We start from the raw sequence: 23,974 nt of genomic DNA, 5'->3' as shown, positions 1-23,974 counted from the left end.
GGTCCTATAAAAGAGAAGATAATGTGTTGAATGTAATTATATAATGGGTGATAAAGAAATAAAAATAATAATTTAAATATGGAGATAAATATCACATGGACAAGAGAGATAAAAAAATAATGAAGTAGAGAGAATAATGCAATGGATGCTCCTAGTCTTTCCTTATTCCATGGGTTCTTGATTCCAATTCCACTGACCATATATCAATCTCCAAATTTCTCATTGAAAAACACGTCTATGTACATGTGCACGACATTATAGGGTCTTCCAAAAAATGTGATTGTTATATACAAAATAGAGCCACTCAAAAATTGTCAGTTGTGACTTACCTTATCAGGCTTAGGCCTAGTTTGAAGGGTATTAGATTCGGTCGGGAGTTTACCTAATGCGTACTCTACGCGATTACAGATTCCTACGTTATCAAAAGGAAATAATAAAAATTGTTGGATACTTGAATATTTAAATGTTGATTGGATAGGATGTCCATAAGATATGGTGTGTTGCACGTTTAGTGTTGAAGTTGAATTTCATGTCATGGGCTTAGCTACATGTGATCTTATCTAGATTAAACAATTACTTTGTAAACACATATTATGTGAGGTGATAAAAATGAAATTGTGATAATTAGACAATGCTCCACAATATCTCGTAATAATAATAAATATAAAAAAAAGGGAAAAAAAAACCTTAATGTTTCATGAACAAACAAAGTATACTAAAACATACTTAATTACTTCATCAGAGAAAACGTATTATTTAGGTATATAGACTCCAAATGTATGTCTTTAGATGATCAACTTCGAGACATCAAAACAAAAGACTTTTGAAGTTCTAGATCCGAGTTCATATGTAACAAGTTTGGATCATATGGCTTGTAAGCTCCAACTTGAGGAAGAGTTAAATTAGACACATTACTTATAATTAATTTTAGGCCTATTTAACTAGTAGGATAGACTCAGTGTCTATATGTTCTTAAGTCCCTCTGAAGGAAAGGTAAAAAGCTATAACTATATTCTTCAGCTTTGATTTCATAAGCCCCTAAGAAATGCATAGGAAAGAAGGTTGCAAGAAGCAAGGTATAGGACAACTCATTAGCAAGATACCAAGCTATGTATATTTATTTATTAAATTATATAATTTTATTATTATTGAGAATATAGTAAACCCCCGACAATTCACAAATCATACTGTTTGATCAACATGTATATTATCCTCTAAATTTAAATAGCATGAACAGACGGCAACAAAATTGAATATTCTAAGTATTGAAATATACATTAACTTCATGTATTTTCTGCAACCAGCAATGAATAAATGTCACCTGTCAAATTGCAAAAGACGATCCATCAACTTCAAAAGAGTGAGAAAGTTGTTGATACTCTCTGCAAAAAAGACTAAACATGAAAATACAAAACAAAACTCTAGCATAATAAACTAGAATAGAAATTTACATACTATTACATAAAATGTGTACACAGACAACAAATCATAATGGCACAGAAAGTATGATTGTATATAAAAAAGAGTTAACGAGCCACTTATGTAAAACAGGGACAAAAGAAAAGGAGAACTTTCAAACTAGTAACAAAGTACTAAATAGAACATGTAAACAAATAGATAATGATTGCAGATAAAAAGAATTAATGAGCTACATAAGTAAAACAGGGACCAAAAATATAAGTAGAAGTGAACAAATCCAAAAACTTAAAAATAATGCATTCTGCAATAACACTGTATAGTGATAGGGGACTGAACATACTAATACTGGCATGCCATGTACATCGTCCACAAATTTTTCCATTAACAAAAACAAATTACATCATGAGAAGCACTAGTCAATATCCTCAACTGCAAATATATATACATATGTATATATATATATATGCATGTATTTGAACATAGCAGCAACACTGTAGGTAAGCTTCTTATCCCAATGGCTACATTTACACATCAGGAAGAACATGATGCTGATGTTCCCATAAACAGCCACATCTTACACACCGCTGGGGCTCAGGTTGGTATAGACTCAATAATGTATGACCTGAAAAGACTATAATGCACAAAAGCACTGTATCATAAGATTCATAATGGTAGCACATAGCCAGAGTGAGGTGAGGTGAGGTGAGGTGAGGAAGGGCATCTCATTCAACATAGGTATTCCAGCACCTGAGATCCAAATACATGGAAAAATTCGAAGCAGCAAGTGAAATTACAGGGTGAACAAATGTCAAAGATGTTATTCTAATCAACATAAAGTAAGCGAGCAATAATGCATTTCATGAGAAAGAACTACATAAAATTTACTTTAAAAAAAAAAAAAAAAACAGAAGGCGGGCAAAACCGGGAGGTGGAGTTTTCAGGGAAAGTCCAAACTACATGTCCTGTGGCACCACCTTAAACGAAAAAAAAAAAAAAAAGCCAATCCATTGGAAGAAACGAGGTGCATGAACAAAGGCAATGAAATGGAATCTAGCTGAGAGATTGAAGCTTATTAATCTCATGGTTACGCATCCGAGGCGGGCAATTCCCATAGATCCAACGGAAGGCAATTTTAGGGTCACTCTCGAGACATTCAGGGGAGAATTGCACATCTAGTCAAAAGCATATGCACCACATCTCATGAAATAGAAATTACCATCAATTTGGGGTGCCATAGAAATTGACAAATTCATACATCAAAATCACACGTAAACTTAAAAGCAAAAATCAGACCGTAGCCCTCACTACATTTTATGACCAACCACTTTGGAGTCAAGGTTTTAACAGACCAAATATGCAGAACCATTAGCCAAAAAAAATCTTACCCAGAAGAAACTGAACAGGGAAAACAAGAGGAAGATTTGAAATATAATTCATAATGTGCACGAGACATGTTTTAGTGTTTGAGAGAACATCTCACATTCAAGGATCTTTATTTAGTAACTTACCAAAGAATATGACTTCATTTATCAGGTGTCATGTTGCCTCGTGAGGAGAAAGAGGAAATATGAAACTATGGTATCTAGGAGTATTCCAGAGTAATAGCTGCATTTGTCAAGAATCTGATCTGCCAGCTGTGAAGGATGAAAGGAGACCAGCTGCTTGTACAGGTAATATGTCACCAAACCTTCCTACTTGCCCATCTGTTAATATTGATCCTAGCTTCAGGGTGCTCTCCCCAAATCTGCTTCCAACCTGACATATTGAGCAAATAGTTTAACATCTAGAGAATGGGACATATTGTTCAATCTTTAATTGGTAAAAGAAAACAAAAAAAAAAAAAACGAAAAGTAAAAGAGAACTAGGACCAAAAGCAGTTTAAAAAAATAACAGCTCTCTGTTGACAGACAAGATACAGCCTTTCATTAATATATGAGACTAAATATAGAGCTAACTCTGTCACTAAAGAAGTAAATAGATACACCATGTGCAAACTAGTACAGACCAAAATCATCAGTACATAAGAACTTATTTTCCAGTACCAAAGAGATAGCACCATTTACCAACTTATGACTGTAAATAATAACGTTCTCGTGACACAAAAAATAAAAGCATCATTAAAGCTGATAGCATAGATAAGAAAAGTCTTAGCAATAAATATAATGTTTTTAGACAGGGTATACTTCCATGGCACATTGTTCCAAAATGCATATGGAAGTTTGGAAGGAGATTAACACCTGCATAAAGGACTTCAAAAATGGTGCAGCCACCCCTAAACTAGAGTCCTCATCAACATTAGAATTTCGAGTTATCTCATCAGCTGCATAACTCTTCCATGTATTCCTTGAATAAACATCATCCAAAGATGATGCTGATGTCCTGGCTGCATTCTTCACGGACAATGCTGGAGCACTGGATATCAACAGAAATAAAAAAAAAAAAAAAAAAGCCCTTATAAATATCCAGTAAACCAAAGTCAGAAAAAAAAAAGAGGATAATCTTAGAAACATTTCCTATTCCCTAATTATATTCAGTATGTGAGATTCCTAGAGCAGTATAGCATCTGCCATTCTAAAGAATAAGGTGGAATCTTGCATGTAGAAGTTAAATTGAAAAAATTACATAATTGTTAGTGAGCCTCAATAAAGTCAATGTAAAACAATATATGCATAAAGACATTTCAGATGACCACCTGATGGGAAGATATTTAAAACGTGGTACTGTGGAGCAGCGCATAATATTTGATTCAGAATTGGTGGGCAGCTTCTGAACGGTGTCCTTATGTGTTCTATTGAGTTGCACAAAGAACCCAAAGAGAACACCATGTCTAAGGCATGCTTGCCGCTCATTCTCCCACAAGTATGGTTCATACCTATATTCATTTACATAAAATCAAAAGCAAGTAAGATAAATATATCAAATAAACATTACATACATGAGATTTTCAGAAAAGATTAGAAGCTCCAAGGGAGGAAGTAAAGACAACCGAAGGTCCTAACAAATACGATAATTGCAATACATCTTGTTTATTGACAGATTGATAAAGCATATGCATGGTGGTACAGTTGTCTCTTGTCATGGGAAAAAAATACCAAAAAATAATATAAAAGGTAAAAGAAAATAACCTAGTTCTAGCAACTTACGTGAGCCAATCTATGGGATCCAACCGTTGTGAAAGGCGATTTAACAACTGTTTAATTCGCTCATCTACAATAGATTTAGGTTGTTGTGCTTTTGGTTTCCTTCTATAAGAAGATTTCACATTCGGAACCTCCGATAATTCATCGTTCACATTAGCATTACCTCCAGAAAGAATATCAGCAGCAAATTTCAAATCAAATAAAATTTGCAGGACACCTTTCTCCGATGCTTTAGATGCATGACTTTCATCAGTTGACAGAAAACCTCCATATATTCCAACAACCTATGAAAGCAAAAAGGCAGTTGGAATCATATATATCAAGGTAATATAAAACACGGGGGAAGACTATTCTTCAAATTGAAAGTATTTATGTGCGGAACTAGAACCCCAGAAACAAAAGCACTTCAGCATGAAGAACATATCAGAGAAACTTAGACTTCTCTTTGAAGAGTTTTTGTGAGGTGAAACAATAATGAACAATGGAAGATAATGATAACATCCATATGATTTGCTTGTTTTGTGTTTGTATGTTATTATATAATAACTAATAGCGCGACAATATACAAGGCTAATAACTAACTACGTTTTAAGAGGTGAACATATAAAAATGACTATATGTTCATAAATACTGGTTTTATTTTGCATTAACATAATGTTTGAATTTTAAGGATTTATGTGTTTAAATAATAAGACAATCAAGTCTTTCAAGGAACAGAATTGCGATTAATTTTTCATGTACATAGCATTCCAAACTACAGAATGCAAACCTAAATACGCACTTGATCCATAAGAAAAAAGGTAGAACCTATGAATAATAAACTCTATTTCATAACTGGAAATTACATAGAAGCTCTCTTCCCATAAATAAATGGAAATCTTAAATAGTATAAGAAGGTGCAGAAAACTATGACTGATACCTGGTATGTTCCATATCATAAATATAAAGGACACCATTATTCAGATAAAACAAACTCAATTACCACGCAGTTAAGCACACAGAAGTCAACTAAAACAATCAAACTTTGGATTTATTAAATGCAAGAGATCAATCAACACTTGACATCCTATTCTTCACCAAATGTGTCAAAAAGAAATGAAATGGGAGGGTCCAAAATTTTCAAAATGTACTGGAGAACACAACAAAGTAGTCTTACTATTTCTTCTACATACATATATCTCTCTAGCCGAGGTCATGTGATTAATAGCCGATTTCAAGTTACAAGCTGTATAAAAAATCAAATTAAAGACAGTGAAAATATTCATAGTTCTGATCAATACCTTATCAAAAAGCCTTGCTGCAAAATTCTGCAAAATTGATTTATCAAGTACATGGCCACCAACACGATGGATCTCTTCACATGCATAAAATAAAAATGAAGTCACATACAGAGAAGGCATAGATGGAAGAGATATCTTCATCTCTGACGGGCTTTCATTTGCCTGATCTTGCTGCTTAACTACTGTCTCCTCCCAACCCTGAATAGTAATTGAAACAATTTAGAGGCAACAAATCACTTTATTGTGTTAATGCTTTTGTTGCAAGAAATAAGTTTGACTTCTTATTTTTCCCAAATTGAAAATAATGTTTTTGAGTTTGCAAATTCAGGATGAAATCGTCCTATTTTAAATAATGGTGTAAAACTTAATAGTGTTCCATTTACATTGGCAGGCATCACTGGCCAATTGAGAAGGCTTTGATTATGATAGACTTACTCTGACAGGAGCTGTTGATGACAATGCATCATCCTGTTTCAGATTTGCAGAGAGCATATTTGAAAGTTCATCCGAAACCCAAGAAATCCAAAGACTGTATGCTCTGATATAAAGCTCTTGGGTTGTCTGTCTTAGTTCCTCAAGTTGTGGACTTAACTTGTCATCCACTCCAAATAGAGCAGTAGTAAATAGAGAGCTTTGTTTCCTGCTGGAATCAGGTATTCGTCTAACTGGGCTATCAACCATTGGTGAGTCAGTGACATTTCGGGTATGCTTCAACACAACTGAGGATGGAATATTAGTGCTACTCACAACTTCATTCGCCCATGATCTAGGTGAACCGAGTATCACAGGTATGTGCTTGGCATGCTTCTGAAATGCAAAGAGAAGTCTACCAATAAATAATGATCTTTCAACAAGTATAGCTGGAGGAAGTGCCAAGGTATCATCTTTAGTTTTGTTTTCTAGCTCTTTATGTAGATGGTCAAGCTCATCCTTTATTTGTGTCAAAATTAATGACATACTTTCGTAACACCGGTTTTGAACGTATGGTCCCAAATCCTTTAACCTACGTGGGGCATTGGGAGACTCGAGGAAATGGAGGAGATCAATGAGGATATTCTGACAGCAATTGTCCACAGAATCTTTAATTCGCCTAATTTCCGGACCAAAGTAAGTGCCAAGACAGCTAATGAAATCATTTTCTTGCATCTGGTGTGATTTTAAGCTAGAAATGGAGCCCGGCTTTTTACCAGGTGGCTGCACAAACCAAACACCACCAGTCTGAAATCTGCTCAGAAGATCTTCAGAATTGGTATGATCACCAGCCGTTTTTGCTATTGATTGAACTGACTGTACCACATCAACAACTCCACCTAATTCTTCAAATTTCAAGTTTATAATTCCCTTCATCCTTCTAACAAAGGCATCTTCAAAGATATCATCCCATATATCTGAATCTTCACCTAATACAAGCTCGCGTGTTCTTTTCCAAGGTAACTCAATCTCAGAACCAAAAACACTCTTCAGCCACTCCAAACTACCTTCTAAAACATGTTTACTATCCGTGGTTTCCCTTATTGACTTCTCAGCTAGAGCAAGCTCATACCCACTGCCAACAACATCAATCAAATACCTACCACTAATCTTGCTCATAATATCCTTTCCACAGTTCCTTAACCAATCAGAACAAGTCTTGGAAATAAAATCACGATCTAGCAATACCATATCAGATTCCAACTTGTCTTTGAATGAATTCCACTGCTTCACTTCCTCATCAGGGTTTGGTATGCCCCCAAACAATTGAGAAGCAGGAGGAGTGTCGAAAACAGTTTTGTAAAACAGAGGCATGTCAGTTAATACCTGCAAGAACAGCTCCCCCACTTGACAGATAGTGATTTGAATTATCTTTAAAACATCACAGAAGACAGAAATTACTTCAGAACTATCAGCATTGGCATCATGGCAGCAAGAACTTAACTTTTGCAGAATAATTGATTTTCTGGAATCTATAAACAAGGATAAAACATTTCTTGGTTCCAGTTCGTCTATGATGGCAATAGCTGCCAATGCATCGGCATAGGCACTGATTCCAAGATTAATGGTCTGATCCAACAATCTCTCGCGACTCCTCTGTGAGATCTGGACCTTGAAACCTTCCACTATTTGCCACTGGTGCTGCAATAAAGGGAAATTAGAGAGCACATTTTTGCTATCACTGCAGTTGAGCAAGTTGTAATGCACATGCTTTGCACGAATGTAGCGAGCAGAGGACTCAAGGAACATGGATTCATCAAGGCAGCCCCAAATGTTTTCCGGGGTGTCAACCAGATACTTGACACGGCAGGCAATTCCATATATGTGGGAACCCACAACGCTGGAAGGGACACAAGGGGTCCTCGGAACGTCTGGCGAAGAGAGAGAGTGGAGAATGGCATGGTGGATGGCAGAGATATTTGCAGAGATGGATTCGCATGATGACTTCATGAGCATGATGGAATCAGCAGAGTCAATGAGATCACGGTATCGGTTTCCAATCAATTGACGGAGCTCCTCACTCTTCTCCTCAATTTGCTTCCTGGTGGTTGCCTCAACATTGCGGATCTCCGAGATAGGTTTCATCCGAAACAAAGATTCAGCATCTTGATTCCAAGGGACACCACCAGCACCAAGGTGGTTTTGGTTGGTAGCGGCAGACATTGTTGTAGAACCCACTGTTGTCTACAACATGATCATCATTAGAACTACACAATACAATGCAGCTCTAGATAGCCAATAAGTGGAATAGTATAAAAAGAAACAGATACCAAAATATCAAGAACAGTTGAGCAAATTGTTCAAAGGAAAATTTACCATAGAAGAAAATATTTGGTATTAGCATTGAAAGTTTGATAACAAGAAGAAATTAGGGTATGTTTAGAAGCTACTGCTACGCCTAGAACGATAGAAGAATTAGGGTATCTGGAATCGGAACCCAAATTAAATCTTGACTGATGACTTACCGCAGAAATTAACAAAATTGGAGATATAACAAATAGGATCTTACCCCAAATCATTTGATGACATTTTATTTTGTTCCTTTTTCAATCTCAAAATAATAGGAAGACAAAATCACATGATAACTTCAATCACAACAAATGTATAAGATTAAAACTAATACAGTAAGCACATATACCAATTCCAACAAAAGGAACACAATGTGAACCCACCAATCTGCAAAGGGCCAACAAAAATGAAACTAATAGACTTCAACCCTTCGAATCAATCTAAAAGCAACATAAGTAATTACAACTAACATCAAAGAATTCAAAAACTATGTAGCATAGCAGACGGCATTGAAAAATGACAACAAAAAAATAATTCAAAAGTAGTGTAAGAATTTGACTAACAATTACAAAGCCTCCGATGAAGAAACTGAAGAACGATAAGACGACGACGACGACTGCCCAACCCTGTCTTGGAGGAAGACGAACGAAGAAGAAGAAGAAGAGATCTAGTTCAGGTCTTGGAATGGATCTGGAAACGAGAAAGGGGAACATGCGATGCTGGGTCGGGTGGAGCCGACCCGGGGCGGGTCGGATCGGATCGGGCCGAAGTTTAGAGTGAACCAACGGGTCGCTCCTCAAGTTTGAGAATCGAGGCCCTCTTTCGTTGCATAAGGATACACGGAATACCCGAACATGAATTTTCTTTCCTCCCGAAAATTATGTTCGTTTGGTGAATTTCGATCGAATTCTACTATTCATAAATTTTTTTTTTTTTTAAATATGAAATTAAATACTAATTTTTTATTTTTTATATTATATTAAAAATTAATTTTATATTAAAAATATGGTATCTATACTTATTTATATCACACTGTATAATTATTATAATTTAAAATTTTTAATATTCAAATCTTAATTCAAAATTCAAACATTCAAACAAATACGCCCTCTTTTTTACAATTATTTTCTACTCCATCCATGTCAATTTATACATTTAATTAATTTATGTTTTTTATAAATATAAAAATTTAAATAAAATATAATTAATAAATCAAATAAACTGATAAAAATAAAAATAATAAATAACTAAGATAAACATTAAGAGTATTATGTTACAATACAATCATTACCTGTTTTTTTTTATAACATTTCATATCAAATTTTTTGTATACAAGAAACTTTTATTTACAAATTGTTATTTTATAAATGATTGCTTTTTAAAAATTAGGTCAGATTCAATTTGGCAAAAGCCCAAAGCAAAGGCCCAAATTTTGTTGATCGGGCCGAGCAGCAGAGTTGTAAAGTAGCAATCCAAAATCAAACTAGGTTACATAATATATCTGGAATTCAAATATTCTATACACTAGAAAAAAAATAGAGCTTTTGTTGCTGGCTAATGTTCCGTAACAATAATTGCGTCACAAAAAGTGGTTTATGTTATGATTTATGTCGAGACAAAAAAAAAAACTTCAGTGGTCAACTTTTTTTTTTCTTTTGTTAGAAAATTTATCCGTACCCAATACAGTTTTGACAAAAAAATCGTCTTATATATATTTGTTACGAAGACACACCATAACCAAAAAAGTAAATATTATAAATTAAAAAAATTTTGAAAATTAAATCTAAAATTATTTTTTTAAAAAAAAATTAAATACACGCTTTTCATGACTTAAAAAAAATTATAGTAATTTTTTAAAATTAAAATAAATTCAATATAAAAATTATTACCAAAAAAAAAAAAATGAAAAGTGTGAATGCGCTTTCTATGATTTATGTATACGTTTATATGTACAATCAAACAAATCGAAATATTCTAAGTGTTTCTCTCCATCGACGAAATTACAGAGTAGCCTTCGATTCGAGCCACCGATGCCTCCACCCTTGCTCTGCCGTCGCCTTCACCCTCGCTCCACCGTCGCTGGTGGAAGGCAGCCAGAAATCACCCAAAGCTGGCGACCTTCATCACCTAGGTTCGAAGGCAGTCGTTCGGGCTACGTTTTAGGGCGCAAAATCGACAGGTGAGTTAAAACCAGGATGGTTAACCTAACGTGTTTGTGTGTTTTTTAGGATTTTTTTATATAGTATAATACTCATCTAGTTGATGTTCATTTGTTCGATTAAGTTTTTGCAACATAGGTTTTTGGATTTATAACCTAAGTTTCCCATTGACTGCTTAAAATTCGATTTTGTGGCTTTTGGATAACTTTATGGTTGAAATTATTTCGTTAGTAATTACACAAATGTAATTGGTATAAAAAAAGTGGTATCAGGGCTTCATCGAGTTTCTGGAGGGGATTATTGGCATTTGTAATGTTTGAATTTTTGGAGGGGATTAGCAGGATTTGTTAAAACAAATCGTATTAACTTGTTCATAGTGTAGAGCTTATTTAGATATGTTTAAGAAGTAGTTTTTTTTTTGTCTCAATCTACTCCTAACACCAGATTATTGGTTTACCCTATTCAAACACTTGAGCTGCAATTGGGAAACTACAAGCTTGATATCCAAGTCGGTGAAAGTTGGTGGTGATGATTATCATAGTATTTGGCATGCAATGGACTGCCACGTTCTTGGCTGTAGATGACATTGCACTGCTCCAAACAATCATAAGTCCAAAAAGCTTTTTGAACTTTAGGAAACTTTTAAAAATTTGCCTTGTGTCAAAGAAAGTAGAGTGTGAATTTTCAAAAGTAAATCCAGAAGACTGATCTTCTGATTCTGGTATCTGGATCCTGCAGATGATATTTTAATTAATATCCTGTCTACGCAAAACCGAGTTAATCTTGTTAAGATTTCTTTGACATTCCATCCTTGAAGGTATTTGGCAGCATCCATCATACCATGCATGAAACTTAAACTCTATCCCACCAGCAAGTTGCAGTTAATTGGATGTTAAAGCATGAAAGGGAATCAAAAGTTCTACAACATCCTTTATACATGGATTTCAAAACAGAAGATGGATTTTACTTTAATATCAATATGGTTTCTGGTGAGATTGTTGTTGGCGAAATTCCTATAGCAAGGGATTTCTATGGAAGAATGTCTTGTGATGAACCTAAACTGGGTAAGACTATTACTACCCTTTTAAAGACTAAGGGAACAATGGCAGAACCTCAAGATGCAGTGCAACTGATCTGGTGCACGCATGATGGGAATAACAGGTGTGGCTACTATGAAGTCATCGTTGAGCAAATTACCAATAGTAACATGTCAAAGTTGAAGAATAATGTGGGAAAGAAAACTCCCAGGGGGCAATTAACTCTTGATGAACTCACCGCAATGAAGACTTCTATAAGGAATTCATTAACTTCTTCAATGCTTCTTGGTTCATCTGAGCAACTTCTGGCATCCACTGCTCAATGATCCCATACACCAAAAAGGTTCATCAAATCCGTGTCTTCAACAAAGATAATATTTTCTACAAGGTGTGGGAGGAGCTGGGGCAATGCAAATAGAAGTCTTCTGAAAGCTTATGATGAGTCATCTCTTGCATCTAATAACTGATCCAAAAAGAGAAGCCTGCATGTAAGGGTCGCAAACAAAGGGTTTTGGGAAAGCAAGTGGGTTTTTTCCCAAGGGACCTTGTTCAGTAAGAATAGAAATGAAGATAAAGTGACACATGGTGTGGAATTAAATGAATCTTGGGTCCAGTGTGATGCTTGTTACAAGTGGCGGAAAGTTTATGGTGAATGTGGAGCAAATGTTTCTACAACATGGTTTTGTTACATGAACATCGACCCTTCATATCAGAGTTGTAATGTTTCTGAAGAATCTTGGGATGTTAGGGAGTCTATCACATACTTACCACGATTTCATGCCAAGGGATCAAATGGAGGGCAGGATGAAAATGTCTTCCTTGATTAGTGTGCTAAAGGAACACTATGCTTTTATCAATTCTGAAGATAAGAAATTAAAAAAAAGTGTATTTTAATTTTCATTGCCATTATTTTGGAGGTTCTGAAAGTGGATTTGACTTTTATTTTTAAAAATTTATTTGCCCTATGCTTCTGAGCTTATGTGATTACTGCAAGTAATAGATATATACTTGCTTATGCATTCACACTGTATTTTTGATTCTCCAATAGGAATGGTCCCTATGACAGAAAAATTTGTGCGTGAAGGTGCTTAGGACCGTGCTTGTACCTGTGCCTGTTTCCGCCTAACAACTTCTGTACGTTATTCATTCCTCCTCTTTTATTTTATGGCCTTTAAAGGTGTTAATTGAACTTCATAACAATCTGAGAATTATAGTGGTACATCACTATGCTTAGAACTTATAGGATATACGGGTTTGGAGATAAGTTTCCTTTTGGAGAGATCGAACAAACATGATTTTGCTATCATTTTTGGCTTTAAGGGGCTGTGATTTTTTGGATACTGTAAATTCGACCATTGCAGGTATATGTCTTGTTTTTGGTTTTTTATTTTTGTTCAGTGTCTTTTTTTTTTATCCGATTTTTGGTTGCCTGAAAATGGGGTCTTGTTTACAAATTGTGTTGTCTGTGGACCTTGCATGTCTGCCACAAATATTGTTTTATGAAAATTATTTTCTGAACATATTCCAAATAATCCTATTATCTCTCATTGCAAGTACATGGTATTTCCATTAGAGCGTTTGTACGGTTGGCCTTTCATTAGTTAGTTTATAACAACTAAATAACACATGTTTCATAACGGTGTTTTTGGCATGTCTAATGAATGGACATTGTTTTTCTGTTTGTTGCATTTGTATATATTTTTGGGGCCTAACCTAGTGGCTATATTTCTTATTTGCTTGCTAATACATTACACACTATACATTGTATTACATTACCGGTTGTTTTATTCTAAAACATATTGATGAGTTATGAACTGTTTAAGGAACATGCAAGTTTTCTTACAAGGATAGCCATCTTCATATACACATATAGTTGAAAGTTGAAATAGATAAGTCAAATTATTGTCGCACGTGCAATACATACATTACTAGCATATAATGCTTTGTCATTACCCCATAACTACGTTGCTAGCTGGTTGATTGGATTCTTTTCAAAATTATTTATTAGATGCATAGGACTTGGATAGAAGAATCCAACTACACTTCCAATAGATACTTAGGCGGAGTGATCCAATTCTTAAGCTATGCTTTCAATGGAAAAACACTAGAATCAATTGTACACTGCCCATGTAAGATTTGTGGCAATCGTGCAAGTTATAGTCGTAGGGAGATCTTGCTCCATTGTATTAGGTACGGGTTTGACACCTCTTACAAGGTGTGGACTTGGCATGGGAAAGTTGGAGGTGAGACGACCACTAGTAACTTAGTTGACAATGCGATGACTTCGCAATGGGAAGATGAACTAGAGCTGCTTCTGTGCGAGTGTGCTGTCTCACACGATGTAAACCCGGAGAATAGTCATGCAAACATATATGATGTGGATCCTGAAGATGGGTTAGAGAGCAGTAAGAAGGGATTGAAAAATACGTTAGAAGATCTGCAAAATGACCTAATACCGGGGTGTAAGAAATTGAGTAGGTTATCATTTATTGCACGCCTTATGTATTTGAAGGTTTTGAGTCAATGGTCAAATAAATCATTTGACCTTCTGCTAACCTTGTTGAGGGATGTTATACCCGATGATGTGGTGTTGCCAAAGACTTACTACGAGGCAAACAAAATAATGAAAGAGTTGGGATTTACTTGTCAGATTATGGACGTATGCATGGATAATTGTATGTTGTTCACCGGAGAGGATGCAGATCTTCAAGCATGTGTTGTATGCGGTGAAAGGAGGTTTGTCGAAGGTAGCTCCACTGTGTCTGAAAAAAGGATGAGGTATTTTCCGTTAATTCCCCATTTACAACGAATGTTCTTGTCCTTCAAAACAACATCATCAATGCGGTGGCACGTTGAATCTCATGTTGATGATGGCGTTCTGTGGCACCCGACTGATAGTTTGGCATGGAAAAGGTTTGATCTTCGAAATCCATTATTTTCCGGTGACATTCGAAATGTACGATTGGGGTTGGCGTCCGATGGCTTCAATCCTTTCGGTAACATGAGTGTTAATTATAGCATTTGGCCGTTGGTGCTCGTGATCTATAATTTAACCCCATGGCTATGTATGAAACAACCATCGTTCTTTTTTTCTACAATAATAGACGGTCCTAAAGGGCTGGGCGATCGGATCGATGTGTTTCTGCAGCCTCTTGTGGCTGAGTTAAATGAATTGTGGGACATTGGTGTGAGAACGTTTGACGCAGTAAGTGAAGAGTACTTCCAAATGCATGCTGCCTTACTATGGACCATAAGTGATTTTTCAGGTTATGCTATGTTATCTGGATGGCCAACACGCAGGGGAAATGCATGTCCAAATTGTGGTGTGCGGACGCACTCTACTTATTTGAAGAATGGGCACAAATTTTGTTACTGTGGCCATAGGCGTTTCCTACCGATGGGCATAGGATGCGACGTGATCGACATTCCTTTGATGGAATGATGAACTTTGAGGCCTACATCACACGTATAACTGTTGCCGAGTTATATAATCAGTTGAGGGATGTTCTTACTGCCTACCGTAAGGAGGATTTGGTTGCACAACAAGCGCACAACAATCTAGAAGCGGCGTCAGGGAGAACAAAGACAAGCATCCACATGGAAGAAAAAAAGCATTTTTTTAATTACCATATTGGGCTGATCATGATGTACGACATAATCTTGACTTGATGCACATCGAAAAGAATGTTTGTGAAAATATCTTGCATACTTTGTTAGAAATTAAAGGGAAGACAAAAGACAACCTTAGTACGAGGAATGACTTGCAATTGATGAATATAAAATGTTCTTTGATCCAGTTTCCAAGTCCAATGGTAAGGTTTACTTACCGGCAGCCGCGTACACCATGTCGTGTTCTGAGAAAAAAATTTCCTATCAATTTTGAAAAATTTGAGACCCCCAGATGGATTTAGTTCTAATTTAGCTCGTCGGGTCAGAATAGAACAAAAAACAATATGGGGTTTGAAGAGCCATTATTACCACATTCTAATGCAGCGAATCCTTGGTATTACAGCTAGACGGTATGTTATGCACTACCCAACCCATTGTTTTGTACGATTGGCACTATAGTTGTATGACTTTGTGAGAGGTGATTTTTTCTATTCTTGTAGGGCTTTGCCCAAAAACGTTTTTGTCTTGATGGAACTTTGCACCTTCTTCAACTTGATGTGTTCAACAAACAACAGAGTACGGGATCTTGAGAAGCTATAAGATAGAATTGCTCTGACTCTATGTCACTTAGAGAAACTTTTCCCACCTTCTTTTTTTGATGTCATAGAACATCTTCCGATTCACCTACCAGAGGAGGTGATGCTTGGAGGACCTGTTCAGTATAGGTGGATGTATCCAATCAAAAGGTATTTAGGTACTCTTAAGAGATATGTACGGAACCATGTGAACCCGGAGGGTTCAATTGCACGTGGATACCTCGTGGAAGAGTGTATGACATTCTGTTCGAGATATCTTGGTGATTTACAAACTAAAGAGAATCAAGGTGTGTGAAATGACAATCTTTGATCAAGAAGAGGGCATGGTCTTTTTGGGTCCCAGTGTAACATCGATTTCATCACTTTGCAACAAATACACTGATACATATTAGGCAATATGGAAATTATTGGTCCACTCAGAAGGTATGTATCTTTAATAAAGGATATTCTTATTATGGGTTACCATGTCTAAATTTCATGGGGACTCCCCTTTCATCCGTAGTGTACATCTTGAAAGTATTAAGAGAATGCGACCCAATGCAAGTCCCCAAGAAGTGCAGCAGATCCACATCAAACAATTTCCAGGGTGGTTTCAAATTTATGTGGGTACACGAACATCACAATTTAGAGTTGAGGGTACAATCAGTAACAAATTTACTGCGAAAGTAAATATTCTTAACTTGTTTGTAGGTAGAGGATCCTACGCACAATGTCGATGGCACAATCACTGTGTATATGAAGACACTAGCACAAGGACCTTGCACACATGCAAAGAGATTCACGTCTTGCATCATCTCTGGAATCCAATTTTGAGTTAAATTAAGAGACAAAGGAAAAAAGACTCAATGTGCTGATGTGATGGTCAATGCGGAGATGATTAGCTATGCAAGTGCGAGAGACCTAAATCCTCGTGCAGGTTCGGTCGCATATTATGGGTTAGTAACTGACATTATAGAGGTGGAGTACAGTAATGAAATCCGTTTCCTTCTATTTAAATGTGACCGGGTTGACCCAGAGAAGGGTGTTAAGCATGATGAGTACAAGTACAAGATGGTGAACTTCCGGCATTTGATGTACACAACAAATCTCCCAACAGAACCGTATATCTTAGCTATGCAAGCAAGACAGGTTTGGTACATCATTGATCCTGCAGAGGAAAACTGAAGCATTATTGTTCCAATGTCTAGAAGAGATACCTATGATGTTTACACGACCATGGATGATAATTTCAGGACAAGGTTTAACGTTGACGATGGTTGCACATCCAGAGGACCGGCTGATTATTGGTTGAGGGAGGATGTAGAGGGGGTAGTAGTGGAAGTTGAAGCCAATATGAATGTAGGCACTAGCCTAGCAGGGATGGTTGAAGAGGATTCTTCAGAAGAATCCAACTGCGCTTCATTATAATGGAGTGTAGTCCTTTTTGTTTTTGATGACTTTTTGGAAACCTTCCCACATTTTTGGAGTTTTTGGCTGAATTATAGAGTTGTGAAGCAATAAATACATGGTATATGTAGGATACTCCAATATCCTAAACCAAACTTCAGGTACATTTATGTTGGTTATTTTGTTATATTGTCAATCATTTTTAGTGTCACTACAATGTCGTTATATTGGATGTTCCTTCATATGCATGCTTTATGTGTTTTTTTTTTTTAAATTTGTGTTTCCATTTTGATTATACATTGTAGATTCACCTATGGACATTCGTTGCTTATAAATATATATACCATCTTTGACTAAAGGTAATGGCAAAAACCACTCGAGGAAAATCAAATGCATCTCAGGATCTTGTCAACTCACCATTGCGTCGTGTCACTAGGGCACTTGCACGTGCCACTTTATCACCCTCGGCGAAGGTTGTTCCAAGTAAACCTTCTTCGTCAAAAGTGGTTCCAACCAAGAAGAATACGAGTAATCGACCAAGGGCACACGTATCACCTCTTCTGGACCGATTACGCAGGATTACCGGAAAAAGAGCGTGATTCCAGGTCGCCATCAACTACAACTGCATCCACAGTCCGACGGAGTCTTCTTCAGGAATCACAAGCGCCAGAGGAGGAAGAGGTGCACCCTTGTTCTGTTTTCTATTTTGTAAAGTACTATAGTTTAAATTGTTAACTTAAGATTGTCACAGCTGGATAGGGATGAATTAGAAGATGATGAAACGATTGGTCCAGCTGAAGATCAGGTCCTGACTAATTGGAATCTCGATGACGATGGTGGAGCACATTAAACAGAGGCTGAGGAACTCCGGGAGACATTGGGTAATGACATTCGCGAAGAGGATACAACAACGCAGGATGATGGTACGGCTACTTTCATATGTTGTGTTGATTTCTTTGTGGAGGTATTCTCATATGAATATATAACTACATACAATTGTTTCGGCCATCACGCACTTGTTGTAGGTCCTCTTTCGAAAAAGAAAACTGGAAGAGGTGCCGCAAAGATGCCCTGTGGTTGGGTGGTGACAACTCCCTTCAGGTATTTGTGTCCGATGATGGCACACGGATAATAGGTACTGATGTTCATGGATATAAGAGTGCTCTACGGGTGATTGTGAGAAACAGACTACGTCTTCTTCTCCACTATCCGACATTTCAGCAGATCCCAGAGACAACTAAAAAAGAGATTTGGATTGAGGTACATGTATGTTGTGGACAATGAAAGTTATATTCATTGCACGTAAATTTGCATTACTTTAATATATTTGAGTCTTAAAGTGGATTATTACTATTTGACGGGGTCACTTTTAGAAAAACTGTGGTCTACCCGATTCTGCTGAGAAATTAGTGCTCTCTAACCTTAAAGACGTCTGACGCCACTGGAAATACAATGTGAAGGCATCACACTTTACATCAATAGAGGATGGTGAAGAGGCCCTGAAGATAGCTCCGAAAGAGCATGTTATTGCAGGAAATTGGCCATTGCTAGTGCAGTATTGGAAGGACAAAAAAAGTAAAGGTATGTGCCCAACAAAGTGTACTTTTTCTTAGGGCTTGTCACCGGACCAATCAAGTGCTTACATATATGGTGTTTGTAGGATATTGCTAGCAGAAATGCCGCCAATGCAGTGAAAAGAAGTTTTCCACTAAGAACAGGCAGAAAATCATTTGACATCTTGGCTGAGGAAGTCTGTCTCTGCTTTATTTTCCAGCTTATCATTACAAATCTTGTTGCATGTATATATCATTGCTTCTCTTTTTTTCTTTGGATGAGCACTTTTAGCAAGGCCGAGATAAATGTACTTGCAGATAAAGGCCAAAGGCAAAGAACCCGATAGCCTGGAAATATGGATGGCATCCCGCACCAAGGGACAACACGCGGATAAAGAGGAGACTGATGATATTTTGGTAACAACACCTACTTGTTAAGAGCAACACAGTTTTTTGTGTTTTCACCCTTACGTAACGTTATCACATTTGTCTTCAAACTCATTGTATTATGCAAGAATATCTCAATTCTAAACTCAAAAAATCCCAACGGCTTAGAGAACACTAGCCGTCCGTGAATCTTTGTACCAACAAGCGCTTGCAGGGAAAAGAAAACGGCAAACGGCGGTTGATGTCACAGCAACCTCCGCCCAAACCAAGACTCAATCTGTTAGCCATGTCGATAGTGTAGCCATACAATCACAAATGGAGGAAATTCGCAATGGTATTGCTGAGATGAAGGTAGTCTTGTCATGAAATTAAAGCTATTAGAGATGAAGTGACTGTGTACAAGAAATTTCTTTATGGATGAGTTCTTCCATTGGACCATCTCCACAAGGCCCGGTAAGTATGGTAAATTCTATATGTAACTAGTTGATTTGAATCCAATGTCTATTATGAAGGAAACTACCCGGTTGGCTGGAATGGGGGGAGAGACAACGGGAACTAGTTCACTTGAATTGATGACGGTTTGTGTTATTAATATGATTGATGTCTACAATAATTTCGTATATTCGTTTTATGGTAAATTTTAATTTGTTTCATGTTCATAACACAAAAGAGTGTTGATAATAGTAAGAAATGTTTTGGCGTAGATTCGGACATGTGTTCGTTTGCTCTCCCGAGGACTGGAGAAATGTGTCGTCGGCGAATGAGTGATGCTAAGCCTCCCTACACCAGGTTCATTTGCACTTGATAAGTTAGCTTTTGATTGTGTAGTTGTCCAGCTTGAAATGGACATAAAATGGATCTTGTGTAAGATTGTTATATCTAGCATCTGGTTATATTGTTGTAGGACATGTCTATTTGGGTTTAAGGTAGTTGTATGGTTGAATATAATCTGTAAGGCTTGATTGGTGGCTAATTTGTTACTATTGGAGAGCTATGTTCTTTTTTTACTGAAGGATTGCTGATCTATGATTGTGGTGATTTATAAAGTATTAGTATATGTGTAAGGAGAGTTGGCCCCTATGGTCCATGTTGTGTTTTTTATTTTCATAATGTTCAGGGGTCAGCCTATCTTATTAGTGCTTTTCGAGTTTATTTATTACTATACTTGTATTTAAGATAGGGTTCCTAGATCAAGCTAGAGCGCAAATTTTATTTTATTATATTCATCCATAATGTTTACAGAGGGATACTTTCCTCGTAACTAGCGCTCATTTAACCTATTTATATAGGTGATACCCTAGCCATTGTTTAGATATATGTTACAGCTGTAATGATCTTGGAGACCGCACTTATCCTCCCAACTAATGCTGGAGCAAAAATTCTCGGTGATGTACTCGACGAAGATAATATCGAGTGGATTTACTAGGATATACGTATTTTTTTATTTACTTTATTGCTTTGGAAATTAAATTACTACAATTTTTGTATTAAATGCTTATATATTATTAAAAACACATTGCAGTTGGTTCGCCGTCCGTGATTGCATCTTCCGTGATTCTACACTCGATATGCTGGGTCATTCATAGTTGTGTTTATGAGTTGCCCTTAAGATCGTAGTTCTGTATGATATTTTATCTATTTACGTATTAATTTTTGGTTTTGCGTATCATTATTTAGTAGGTTGTTATGTTGGTGTACTGATTGGTGTTTTGTTGGGATGTTTTGTTAGCACCGCTGACGACTAATATTTTATTTTTGGTTGAACTATGAACGTCATTGTATTGATGACGTATTACCATGGATTTGAAAACAATTATGATAAGATTAAGTTTTAAATTATTTGTCGCACATATTAATACTACAGACAAATAGAATTTATTTTTGGCGACAAAACTACTATGCCATACAGGGATGTCTTTTGTAGCGTATTTTTAGTTACGGACATTGGCCGGTACAAATGGTAATTTATGGTTGCCCTACTTTTGTCATGACTTTTTGTTGCAGACTAATTTTGTAACAAACAACTTATTTGTTAGGGGGTGGTCCTTTTGTAACATATTGTTGCGGATAAAGTTTGTAACAAGAAGTTTTCTAACAAGATTAGACATTTGTAACACATTTTTTGATTCAGACATATGTCGTGACAAATATTTCTCTGACAATATTCAACTTTTGTTCCGCATTATGTGTCGGATATTTGTCGATTCAAAAACATGATTGATGTTTTTGTTACATACCAATAAACGTAGCAGATATAATTAACACGTGCTTATTTTGAGAGTTGACCACTAAATATTTGTTACGGATTTTGTTGCAACACAGACTTTTTGTACCGTGATTTTTCGTAGCGGTCAAAAACCGTAACAAAGTCGACACAAAAAGCTATTATGCATGAAAAATGGGTTTTGGTTACGAATATTTGACCGTTGAAAAAATATCTTTTTTGTAGTGATACGAATTGAATCTAAATTTAAAATCTACTCCCATAAATTTTGAATTCTTAGATTAAATCAAATTTATTATAAATTTTGAATTGTAAAATCGATTCAAATTTAATATGTCCAAACTCGTTGGATTGGCTCAGATCGACCCGAAACTGTTTGGTCCTAGCCCGACTCACCACGGAACTGTTTAAAAATATTATTGTAAGGGGCTGATCTGGACCGAACTATACAAATATATACACGATCCAGCTTGGCATGTAGCTTGCTATTATGGGAGTTCGGATTAGGCCAACCTAGAAAATTACAATGCATTTATTATTATCTTTATATTTGGATTTTTATGATGTGTTTACTTTGTAGAATAAGATTATAATATATATTATTCTAATTGGATATAGTCCCTCTATTCCAGACAAAAGTATAGTATTGAGTTTTTGTAATAGATTGAGAAATAATAATTTTATTGATGAGTGAAAGTGTCTAAGATAATTTTAATAATTTTTTTATTTTTACTTTATGTATATATGTAATAATATGTTTGCAATTTATCTAATAGTTACGGATATTTTAATATTCACATGCAATTATTTTTACTATAATGGAAGATGAATATTTTTTTATTAGAATAGACAAAGGACGAAGGGAGTATAATCATATGATAAAATAGTTCAATGTCTAGTTTGATTGATTATTATATAAGATTATTAATTCTACCTAAAATGCCCTTAATTATATGATAAAATTAAGGCAAAACTATATGAAACCTATATGTGATTTCAGATAGTTGTGGGAAACATCCTATACTTCGTAAACTCCATTAGACAGCCTTGTAGTTCCAAAACAACCTGCATGCTTGCCTTTCAAACCTAATGGCTCTAACGGAGCTAATTTTTAAATGTAAATTCCCCATTATGCCCTTGAGTGTTTTAACATGTAATTCTTTTATAATTTATTTCATCCCAAATCTTAAAACCCTTATTGCTCCTCCCTAACCCCACTTTCCTCACCCGGTGACGAACACATCCGAAAAAAAGAAGCAAATGTCATTCGAAGCTTGTCGTGGTCATTTTAGATTCTTTTTCATTATTAAGTTGAATGATTGGAGTGATTTCAAAGTAGTTTTGGAGAAGAAGGAATAATATTTGTAATTGAAGTTTCCCCACCGAGATATCGTGTAAGGTTTGTAATTTTCCAATAATTTTGAAGATTTAATTCAATACAGTAACATTGGATTGATTTTGTAGAGTTTTTTTTTGTGTTGTCGCTAAAATTTGTCGATGACGGCCCAATGGATTAGGCTAGTCGAGAACGACGAAAATTGGGTTACTCGGCCTCCTCAAGAAAGGATTCAAGCTAATCTCGTAGTCGGATATTGAATCACAACACCTCTAAACAAAAATATTCGTAGAACGATAGTCCGATGATGGACCTAATATAGTGCGAATCGAATTGAAAAATATTGCAATATGGGAAGCAAAGTAGACAAAATGCAAGGAAATGAAAAACAAGAAGCTTGATTGAAAATTGCTTGGATTTAAACATCTAAGAAATAGAATACAAATTTAAGCTAACAAGAAAAAATAAAATGAAAGCAAAAAGAAATAAGAAAAATGAGATTATTTAGGTGCTGGACGAATTGGGTCTTTTCTTCCTCTTTTCCTAGGTGATATATATATATGAATTAGGACAATTACTCATCCATTATTTTCCTAAGATTTTGTCCTTAATTTTATCCCTCTTCCTTTTCAAGCTCCCACTTCTTTTGTAAATTATTGATTTGCTCTTTCATTATCTCAATCATCCAAATTAAGCTTGCTCTTATCCGTACACAAATTTGGGCTGGATTGAGACTGCTTGGGCCAGCCCATCCACTTCTCCAAGCTGGGCTGCTAATCACCTTCGGAAGTCCAAAATATGTGGGAGTAACAAATGCCCCCCACAAAAATATTTGGGCAAAAAGTTTGCCAAACTTTGAAGCCCAATATTTTTGTATGAGATTTCGACGGTACCTTGGTCCGAGCTTCATATGGCCTCATCCGGCAACGGCAGGGAGCTGGTTTGGGTCGTCTTAGGGTCAGATTCATTGGGAAGTGCCGCGTTGGAAGTAAAGCTTCTTGATTTTTTGGATAAAAATCCAACCACCTCAACCTTGAAGTCGTCTTCATACTGTAGAGCTCGCTTCAAGTCTCGATCGTTGGCTATGA

General features: G+C 36.0%; 2 protein-coding genes and 1 pseudogene across 4 annotated transcripts; 2 read left to right on the top strand and 1 right to left on the bottom strand.

Moving 5' to 3' along the window:
• Positions 1-1,164: 1,164 nt before the first annotated feature.
• On the bottom strand, positions 1,165-9,374 carry LOC127264903 (conserved oligomeric Golgi complex subunit 1). Of its 3 annotated transcripts, none has more exons than XM_051294494.1 (8): positions 9,163-9,374; positions 6,275-8,494; positions 5,840-6,037; positions 4,563-4,843; positions 4,112-4,291; positions 3,657-3,831; positions 2,928-3,174; positions 1,165-1,321 (listed from the first exon to the last, which is right to left on the bottom strand). In XM_051294494.1, the coding sequence occupies exons 1-7, from the start codon at positions 9,310-9,312 to the stop codon at positions 3,034-3,036; spliced, it is 3,345 nt and encodes a 1,114-aa protein (XP_051150451.1). In that variant the 5' UTR covers positions 9,313-9,374; the 3' UTR covers positions 1,165-1,321; positions 2,928-3,033. The 3 variants fall into 3 exon arrangements, with proteins under 3 accessions (XP_051150451.1, XP_051150450.1, XP_051150452.1); XM_051294493.1 differs by lacking the exon at positions 1,165-1,321 and adding an exon at positions 1,801-2,166 and having other exon boundaries at positions 9,163-9,373; XM_051294495.1 differs by lacking the exon at positions 1,165-1,321 and adding an exon at positions 1,801-2,166 and having other exon boundaries at positions 6,275-8,487; positions 9,163-9,263.
• Positions 9,375-10,629: 1,255 nt separating this feature from the next.
• Positions 10,630-12,121, top strand: LOC127264726 (F-box protein At3g54460-like; annotated as a pseudogene).
• A 1,682-nt stretch (positions 12,122-13,803) lies between these two features.
• LOC127264725 (uncharacterized) lies at positions 13,804-15,237 on the top strand. The gene has a single exon (XM_051294227.1). It carries the CDS (start codon positions 13,804-13,806, stop codon positions 15,235-15,237), a length of 1,434 nt encoding a protein of 477 aa, XP_051150184.1.
• Positions 15,238-23,974: the final 8,737 nt, after the last annotated feature.

The sequence above is a fragment of the Andrographis paniculata genome, unplaced genomic scaffold (genome assembly GCF_009805555.1).
Source record: "Andrographis paniculata isolate CXL003 unplaced genomic scaffold, ASM980555v1 Contig71END, whole genome shotgun sequence".
Classification (NCBI taxonomy): Eukaryota; Viridiplantae; Streptophyta; class Magnoliopsida; order Lamiales; family Acanthaceae; genus Andrographis; species Andrographis paniculata.
Note: the sequence above shows the minus strand (reverse complement) of the source record. Positions and strands in the feature narration are given on the sequence as shown.

What these genes read in the sequence shown, in the direction of transcription:
- LOC127264903 (XM_051294494.1), bottom strand. Translation starts at nt 9,312, where the DNA reads ATGTTCCCCTTTCTCGTTTCCAGATCCATTCCAAGACCTGAACTAGAT. An exon ending in CAGCAAGGCTTTTTGATAAG is followed by an intron (nt 4,844 to 5,839) that starts GTATTGATCAGA and finishes TTGCTTTCATAG; the next exon opens with GTTGTTGGAATATATGGAGG. An exon ending in TTTAAATATCTTCCCATCAG is followed by an intron (nt 3,832 to 4,111) that starts GTGGTCATCTGA and finishes GTTGATATCCAG; the next exon opens with TGCTCCAGCATTGTCCGTGA.
- LOC127264725 (XM_051294227.1), top strand. Translation starts at nt 13,804, where the DNA reads ATGCATAGGACTTGGATAGAAGAATCCAACTACACTTCCAATAGATAC.